At 37.0% G+C, this 9,327-nt stretch overlaps 1 protein-coding gene across 1 annotated transcript in view; it reads right to left on the bottom strand.

Moving 5' to 3' along the window:
• Positions 1–5,490, bottom strand: part of LOC109479175 (ornithine carbamoyltransferase, mitochondrial-like) — a 7,315-nt gene extending 1,825 nt beyond the window's left edge. The window contains exons 1-7 of the mRNA XM_019781067.1: positions 5,375–5,490; positions 3,348–3,468; positions 2,809–2,890; positions 1,727–1,814; positions 1,139–1,292; positions 453–575; positions 215–268 (exon numbers count right to left, since the gene is read on the bottom strand). Coding sequence (XP_019636626.1) covers positions 215–268; positions 453–575; positions 1,139–1,292; positions 1,727–1,814; positions 2,809–2,890; positions 3,348–3,468; positions 5,375–5,490 — 738 coding nt within the window. The remainder of the gene's footprint in view (positions 1–214; positions 269–452; positions 576–1,138; positions 1,293–1,726; positions 1,815–2,808; positions 2,891–3,347; positions 3,469–5,374) is intronic.
• Between the last annotated feature and the right edge of the window lie 3,837 nt (positions 5,491–9,327).

The following is a 9,327-nucleotide window of genomic DNA, read 5'->3' as shown; positions in this document are numbered from 1 at the left end:
ACCCCCCACCCCCCCCGTCTGAGCATGCCCAAAAAGCCCGGGCTGAATATGGTTAATTTTTTGGGAAAAAAAGACTGTTAAAATAATTATATCAAGGAGAAATAACTAGCTGTTTAATTTCGAAAATTCGATTTAATGTCAACGAACTTCTTACTGTGAGAAAGGCATGTTGATATTGTCGTATTGTAACTTTATGTTACGCATAGCCCATTACCTGTTTGGCAAGGTGTTCGGCATCTTTTGACACATTTTGACAGGTATCGAGGGTCTGCAGTGAATTAGGAGGAGTACGTTAAAGACAGAAATCAACCATTTCACTTTGTTGAAACATATAAACAATCATTATATATAACCGGAACAGCACTATCGTGTATCGCGTTGTATGCGTATCTATGCGTATGTATTTTGTTGAACATCGATAAGAAAAAAAACATTGTCTCTGGAGATGATACCTTCCGTGAAGCGATTCTCAGGTTAACGCCAAGTTTGGGAGCCGCCATCATGTAGGAATGAGTGATGTTGTTACTGTCTCCAACCCAGGCAACAGTCAAGCCTTTCAGGCCTCCAAAATGTTCCTACATGAACGGAAAAACAAGGCATCATTACAGACATATTAACTCAACCTTTGTATCAAGTAATCTCCAAACAGACATTTCTTGCGAAAAGCTGCAACATGAATACATTTGTCACTTAAAAATATTATGTAACGTTAATGTAAGTTTTATATTATGTTGATGTATTTGTATGTTCAATATGTTTAAAAGTGCCCGCGCCAACTTTGATTTCACCTAGCGCCTAAACGGCTAGCCGTAGAACGGCCAAACTTGGTGACGTGTCCTAGAATATTGTTAGCAACAATTCCGTATCATTGGTATAAGATAATGATATTTTGTGTTGCCATGACAACGGGTTTCTGGCAGGCATTTTTTGCTAAATTTAGTACTTTTTGTTTCAACAATAGAATTTTATGGGTTTTATGTTAAGTAACTTATGGTTTCTAATATTAATAACATCCCATATATTTTTATGTAAATTTTGTCATTAAATATGCAAAATTCTCAATTCTAACCAACATATAAAAATGGAATAGTACTGTTATATATATAGTTCAAAGTACTAGATGGGACTCCGTGCCTACTTGTAGTGTTTGCATGTCTGCTAGGATCTGTAGTGGGTGGTAGAGTTCCGACAGCGCGTTCACGACTGGGACACTTCCCTCTGCAGCTAAGGATTCCACATCTTCGTGCTTACACATTCTGGCAAGTATGAGGTTCACAAACCCTGACAAAACCCTGCAGAAATAAAAAAAAAAATCGAAACGTCCTGGACATGGCATCTATTATAACAGCTGTTTACATGTTTTACAAGGAAATCCTGCAGTTTTTAGGATCTATTTTATTTTCTAGGTTTCACTGGTGAATGGAAAAGCAAACATAAAAATGGTCATAAGAGTAATAACCTACGTTATGTGTATTATAAACAACACTTGTCTTTTCTGCAGGGATATGTAAACGCACTCGACACAAATGTCAAAAATGATCTAAATGCACATATGATTAAAATAAGCCACACATTGGCACAAGTTTACACTTTCCACATGCACTCTACAATCGCAGTCTACATGCACACATAAAAGTTGCCCACCATGCACGGAAAGCATATTCAAATTCCTAAGGTCCAAATATCACACCTGAACACGTACATAGATTATTCCATAAAGCCTTACTTAGCTGAGTCTTTGATAGTTTCATTCACACCCATATGGATGTCTTCAGGAGATAGGAAATATGACTTTCCACCCAGCATGTTAACACCTGTGTTTAAAACATGGTGATATTAATAAGGCCACAGCAAGTAATTTTCATAGAAGACATCAGCGAACGCATTAATTTACGCCAGATGTTGAACATAATTTTTTGGAGGTTTCCCCCCCCCCCTCTGACAGCGGTCAACATGCCAAAAATAGGCGTCACATGCCGGAACGTGAATGACAAATAAACATGATGAGAGGGAACAAAAAACGGCTCCGATTTATTGTTTTGTCGTTTATCACTACTACATCAGTGCAGTAATTGAGGAGTATTTAATCCTTTTATATGTAATGGTAACTGTGTATGTGTGATGTTACTACTGAATCAAACCATTTGTATAATAATGATTCAAAACGTTTTTCCAAATATGTTTTAGTAACCAATGGTTGTTGTAATAGTTGGCAGTAAACATGTGCAAAAATATATGCATTATTTTCTTGTTTATGATTTCAAAATTTGAAATGCAGGAACCATGTTTTTTGGGCAAACCTTGATTTTATTGCATAATCGCATTATATTTGGAATCGGCGGAAAATGTCATCCATATCATTGACTTGCTGTGGCCTAACCAGCAAAGCAGAATGTTAAGAAATCCATATGTATTGAAAATATAAGAAAACGATACTTAACGTTTCTATGTTTTTTACATCTTATTACATCTTTGGACATTTGATATAAACGTCGCTCATGAGTTTATGTTTTAACGACAAGACAATAAATGTTCTGACATATGGAAAATAAATTCGACAATGACGACCTTTAATTACATCTAAATGATAATGATGATTTAGTTTTGGCTGCTGTCCTGCCAGCCGATGTATGTGATATCAATTTATCCTGTACTGACAAGACCCACAGCAGTGCCACCAAAAACACTATTCCCTGTACTCAGAATTAAACTGTAACCAGTAAATACTGTAAAAGTCTAGCAGAGCCTGGTCTCCTTTGGTTTATTGAATGTAATGCGTAAATGTAAGAAATCCGCCTTACGGCTTACCTGTCTCAGTGGACAACCTGGTTCGAATGCTCCTCTTTTGGAAGATGATAGCAGCATACTTTCCCTCTAGTGGTGTGTACACCTGTCAGTAAAATATTCTGAACTGTACTGGTAGTTTATTTGTACCACACACAACCCCAGATCAATATTTTTTTTAGTTATAGCGTATTATTTTTTTCTTGCGAGAGTTTTGCATAGTGGCGTCACACCACAGACTACTATCAGATCAATTCTAAAAGAACATTCGTTGTTGTGAGTAGCTAAATCCATCTTTAATTCATTTTCTTGGACATACATAAAAGAAAATTCACAACCTGAAATGCTACGATAGTTTATTAGTTAACACAAAAACCAGATACATCCGGACCCTGATATGTTTAAGAATACTTCTAGGTCATATCGTGACAACTTCGTGTTTTTACTTTTATTAATTTATCACACGGTTATTTTTTAAATGCCATAAATGAGCAACATCTCAGTGCCAGGGAAAACAGAAAAATATTGTTTCAACTACCATGCACCGTCTGAGTTTCCTTTACCTCTCCCCTCTCCTTGATCCTGGTCTTTAAGTCAGCTGCAGTCCACAGGATTTGCTCAATCTCTGGCGGTGTGAAGTCTTTCAGTGTCAGCAAGCTTCGACCGACCAAAGACACATGCCCGCTATATATCAGGAAAGCAAGATTGGAAGTTATCCAACTCTATAAAGGATTTAAATTATCGACCATATGTTTCTGTTTATATCAGCTCTTTTGCCCAGGTGTTATAAATAATTAAATTTTGAAAAAAATAGTCACTTGCCTAGGTCAAAGCCGGCACTACCTCCTGAACAGAGGCGTAACAAATCTGGATCTTTAAAGGTCTCAGAATTTATTATCTTTTAGTGTCTACGTCAAACAAAATTTCTCAAAGAGTTCATAATTCCGTAGACTAATTTTGTGTGAAGAGTAAAAGAGGCCATCGGAACACCAACCTTCTCTAGTACAGTACAGTACAGTACAGTTTTTCAACGAACTTTGACCCAGTGATGACGTCACGCCTAAATTCACGTGTATTAAGATTCACTTGGCTCAGATAACTAATGATGAACTTCGAAAATTCCGTTGCTGCATTCATTAGGGTTAAGAGAAAATTTTGTTTCCCAAAAAAGGAATTGAAATCCTCTGGCCAGCCAAGCTATTTAATTAAATAATGTGTCAAGTACGCCCGCACTTCACCATTTCCCTCTGTCCATAGCTATAGACTGCTTGTTGAAAACGGGTAAGTTTTTGGCAGTCGAGAATGCTAGGCAGCTGTTAGAAATTAGATAACGATCATATAACATGATACAAAGAATACAGGCATAACATCGCATGTTTAGCCCCCAAAAGGCAAGCTCTGGAGTCTGGTATGTTCATACCAATGAAGTAATCCTCTTACGCAACAGTCGTGTAATGAAGCCCCGTGTTAATATGTACCTATTATGTTACATCTATGAAAATCTACAGCTGTCATCTCAAAAGAATTAGGTCTAGATAAACGTTAACCCTATCTAGACTCGGCTTTTTAATAATTTTGATCTTACTATGATTAACCAATATATGTGCAAAGATCACTGAAAGAATGCAAAAAGGAATATAAATTTGAAAGAAACCAAATGGGGTCCATTTGGACCCTGTTCGGGCATAAACGTCACAAAAAAAGTTCGGGTGTTTGAGGGTTAAGGTCTACCTAAATGTACATAAAATGACGTCATGCATATTTAAACTGTCCGTCATCTTGGATTGTCAATATTAAATTTTGAAAAAAAAAACTTTTTTTTCAAGATAAAGCCTAAAACTACAATGGAAATAGAGTACAGGGATTCAAATTAACCATTTTTAAAAAATCGAAGTTGGGGTAATTTTTTTAGAAAAATAGCCGGAATGTACCTGATCTAATGATACGGTCCGCCATCTAAAATTTTGGCCAATAACATCATCACATTGCAAGAAACCATGCATAATTATTGATAGAAATTAAATGAATTATGTAAGATGTTATTAATATTCAAAAACATGTGTAAATTAACATTTAAGCCTGGAAATTTCATTGTTTAAGTCAAAAATTCCAGATTTTGAAAAAAAATTCATGTCAAAAACCCGTTGCCATGGTGACCCTAAAATGATTAGTTTATCTCATTGCTATGAAATTGTTCGCCACAATATTTTAGAAATAGTCACCAAGTTTAATGGCCCTAGCACAAGCCGCTCGGACGTTATCTGACATCAAATTTGGCGCGGGCACTTTTACCCCCCCCTGTCTAGATAGGGTTAAAGATGTTGAAAAGTTGGTCGTCTATATAGCGCTAATGTATGATGGTTGGAAATGATCTAAATGTAATTTTTTAAATGCTTTCTTATTCTCATACACTAAACAACTAAGCAAGAAAGCAAGGAGAATACTATGACTATGCAGTCAACAGGCTATATAAACTGAGATGCCACATATTTCGATCGCCGGATTTTAGAGGATTTAGCATTAACATTAACAGCCATTCAGTATAAGAATTATTTTGCAGAAAATAAGAAATAATTCAAAACCTACATACCTCTTTTGCCTCTCTCCACTCTTCTGTCCAAGGACTTGGACCATTGGGAAGACCTTTTTTCTCAACATACCGCGCACAAGCGGCTTCCCCCGAAGAGCAAAACTGAGCAACGCCATGACTTATTGCAGACTTGGCTTCGGCACAAGTACCAGTTATCACGACTATCTACGCACAAAAGGGCTTATATTCGAACCCCAGATGTTGGCATGTTGCTGATAAGATTATACCCGCCTAACCCGAAGTGTATCCCTCGGTGAATTGTTAATTATATTAGCGTATGCAACCGGTGCTGAATATGGCTATAATTGTTCTGTTGGTGATATTGAAGCAGGGAAGTCGGCATGCTGAAGCCTGAGTCTGCACTTATTATTATCAGGAACCAGGCCAGCGGAGAAAGCACGTTTCATGGCAACGGTTTCTAGGAAACAAATGTTCTCTAACAAACTAAAATCCAAGCAGATCTTTTGGTGGGGGTAAGACAGTAACACATTGGCCAGTCTGTAACCATTTCCCCACCCAAGATCTGTCTGCAGTCGAAACGTCAAAGGCTATTAACACCTAGTTGTTGCCTGATCAAAATATTTTTGCCAAGAAGTTTATTGCCCTGACCACCAGGCAAGGCTCTTGCCCTCCTAGTGGGCCAGCTGGTTGAGCATTACAGGAAGTCTCTCTGTGGATCCCCTCACCAACTGTTATTTTGGACAGTTTAACTAAATAAAAATAAGGTGCAACATATGTTTTGTGATTGTTATTGACAGTTATTGACAATTCTATGTTTCACATATTTTACTACCAGCATACAGAATTATCTGGACAGGGTTAGGTGAGAACTCCCACTGAGATGTGCGCGGGTGACTGCATTTGTCCCAGATTCAAGCCATAAACCAATTGTATAAATCTTAGCACAACAAATCTTTGTTAGCTGTTAATAGGGACAGAAACACCATTTTTGAAAAGAAGTGCTCCTCCCTGTGCGAGTGCAGGCAGATCTTGGGTTGGGAAATGTTAACAGACTGGCCAATTTGATACTGTCTTACCCCCACCAAAAGATCTGCTTGGAGATTATAACAAACAGCTATACCCATATAATCTATTTCTATAAAACATATTTCGTCTGGTGCGCTTCCATAAAATCTTATTCAAAACTGGATATAATCTGCATAATTTACGAGGAACGATTTAAACGGCCCAACGCTAATTGTCGTTTGATACAACTTTATTGCCATTAACATATTAAGTGTGTCACATTTTATCCTCACAACATTTGTACTCTCAGCACTTTAAGCTACTGTCACGTAGAACGATTTTTTACTTTAACATCTCCTTTGAATGGCTTTAACCCTAAACAGTACACCTGGGGTCCGCGCGGACCCCAGCACTATATATTCTATAATATCTTTTTTGTTTCTAAAGATTTTTTTCTGAAATTTTAGGTACTTGTCACCCACAAAGTTGTCTCTCAATACAGTGCAGAAAACTCCGTTTATACCATTTGTAAAAAAATTAAATCTGATTTTCTTTTGGGGTCCGCGCGGACCCCAGCCGGCTTTCGATCATAATGGATACACTGGCGTTCTAATACATTACCTTATTTCCGTTTTTATATGTTTTTATGCATTCATCGTATGTCTACCAAGTTTTCAGAGAATGGTGTAGTAATAAAATTAAATTTTAATAACTTTGGTGTAATTATGACGTCATATGACGTCAGAGCTAATAATATAGTCCGCCATATTGGATTTTGACCAATGACGTCATCAAATTAGCATATTCTATGCATATTAAATAATTTAACTTATATCTAATTATGTAAGATGTTATTAATGTTGGAAAAGAAGTGTAATTTTATATAAAATTATGTTTAAACCAAAATTACTTCTATTTTCAAAAAAACTACCCGTTGCCATGGCAACACAAAAAAAACATCAACTTACTAGTACAAAACTAATATGAACTTTTTTCCAGAGACATTTTAGGAAAGGTCTCCAAATTTGATACTTCTAGCGCAAGCCGTTTAGCCGCTATCTGAGATCAAAGTTGGGCCTCAAAAGCCCCTTCAGTCTGAAATGGGTTTAAAAATCGGGTATTTCTTCTTCCCTTCTTTTCTTCACCAAAAAATAGAAAAAGTTCAAAATGTATGATTTTTGTATGTAATGTGGACACAGAGGTTCCCACATCAGTTTGCAAAACAATTGAGCTGGTAGCATGTTGATAATTTCTAAAAATTAGCAAAAAACTGCTCTGGGGTCCGCGCGGACCCCAGGTGTACAGATTAATCAGTCCCGGAAGGTGTACTGTTGAGGATTAAGCCAATTGCTATACCTCTCAGATAAACGTTGTAGTCACTGCTCTTTCTTTATAGTTAACAGACGCATTTAGTAATAGGCACAATGTTTCATTCTTTGGTTATGTAGGTAGTACTACATGCACTTGAACATCATCACTAGTCTTAAAACGTATTTAAGGTTTTCAATTGTTTGATACTGAATGTCAATGACATAATTGTTAAACACATTTCCAACAAAATATTTGCACGTCGAGTCATCCATTTGTCAATAAAGATGTTATATAAGTTGCATTCTAAATGTTATACTTTTTACGATATTGTAAATTCTTGTTTTCAAATTCAAATCTATCATCTGCTGACGCCTTGAAGATCAATTCATTACACTCCATCTCAACATAAATCATTTCTTACATTTACATAAATTGTTATCAGTTACATTATGAAGAACATGATGTTGGCTTCTCTTGAAAAACAAAGCTACTTATTGATTGCGCATACTATTGTTATGTACTATTGTATTGATACAATTCTTTTGCCTCCAATATCTTAATTTTTTGGTCCTCTATAAAACTAAATTAAAATTTCCAGGCCTCTAATCATCAACCTGACAAAGGTAATTATGATAAGCTATAAAGATGTTTACAAGACGTTAAAGAGGTTCACACGAATAATTGTAAAATAGTACACTTATTTATATAAGGCCACAGCAAGTATTCTTTTAATGGATGACATTAGCGCGCGCATTAATTTTCGTCTAATTTGGGAAAAGGACAACAAGGAATTTCGTTGCCCTCTGACAGTGGTCAACATGCCGAAAATGGGCAATGCCCGAGGGTGGATGGCAGATAAATATGAAGAGAGAAGACAAAACAAGGTTCTAGGATTTAATGTTTTGTCTTTTACTTTGATGTAGTAAAGTAGTTAATTCTTTTTTAATGTTATGGTGGCTGTGTATATGTGATTTTTTCGGGTTTTGGATCGCACACAGGCTTTTGTAATAGTTGGCAGTAAAGTTAGCACAATATATGTATCATTCTTTGTTTAATAAGGTTTAGGATGTGAAGTTTGAAAATGAATGAATCTTTTCTTTTGCCGCCTTGTTTTCTGCAGAGGATGTCATCCATACAATTTACTTGTTTTGGCCTAATTGTCTCATGTTACGTTAACCATTAATTTAAAAGCCGCTGTCACACGTCCACGACGTTTCCCCGAATTTGTTCCCAACACCAGCTTACCATTTTGCCCGACGTTTAATAACACCACTACCAATTTCAATCTTCCATACGAATGGAAACGGCTTTGAGTTAAATGTCAGACAAATTTGACCCCCACCCCAACACTGCGGACTTACTCCCGAATGGTTGGCTGATGTTTTGCTAACTTACGTCTGGCTGTACCTCCCGACCAACCAACAAATGCATTAAACATTTTAAGCATATTCAACGGCCCCAGAAGATGTTCAGAGGACTCACTCCTAACCAAGATCGTCGGGCATTTGGCTTGTGTTTAGGAGGCCAATTTCGTGAACGTGTGACCCCTGTACTCTGGTAGACCTCATTTGCCCAATATCCGCCTTTACCGTCCGCAGCACAGACTGTGGACGATCCGTACTTCTGGTATGTGTGGTGGGCATCAGGACCCCCGAAACATTGTCCACCGTGTTGTA

This window comes from Branchiostoma belcheri, unplaced genomic scaffold, assembly GCF_001625305.1.
Source record: "Branchiostoma belcheri isolate BF01 breed outbred unplaced genomic scaffold, Haploidv18h27 scaffold47, whole genome shotgun sequence".
Lineage (NCBI taxonomy): Eukaryota > Metazoa > Chordata > Leptocardii > Amphioxiformes > Branchiostomatidae > Branchiostoma > Branchiostoma belcheri.
The sequence above is the reverse complement of the archived record's forward strand: the minus strand, read 5'-3'. Positions and strand labels throughout refer to the sequence as shown.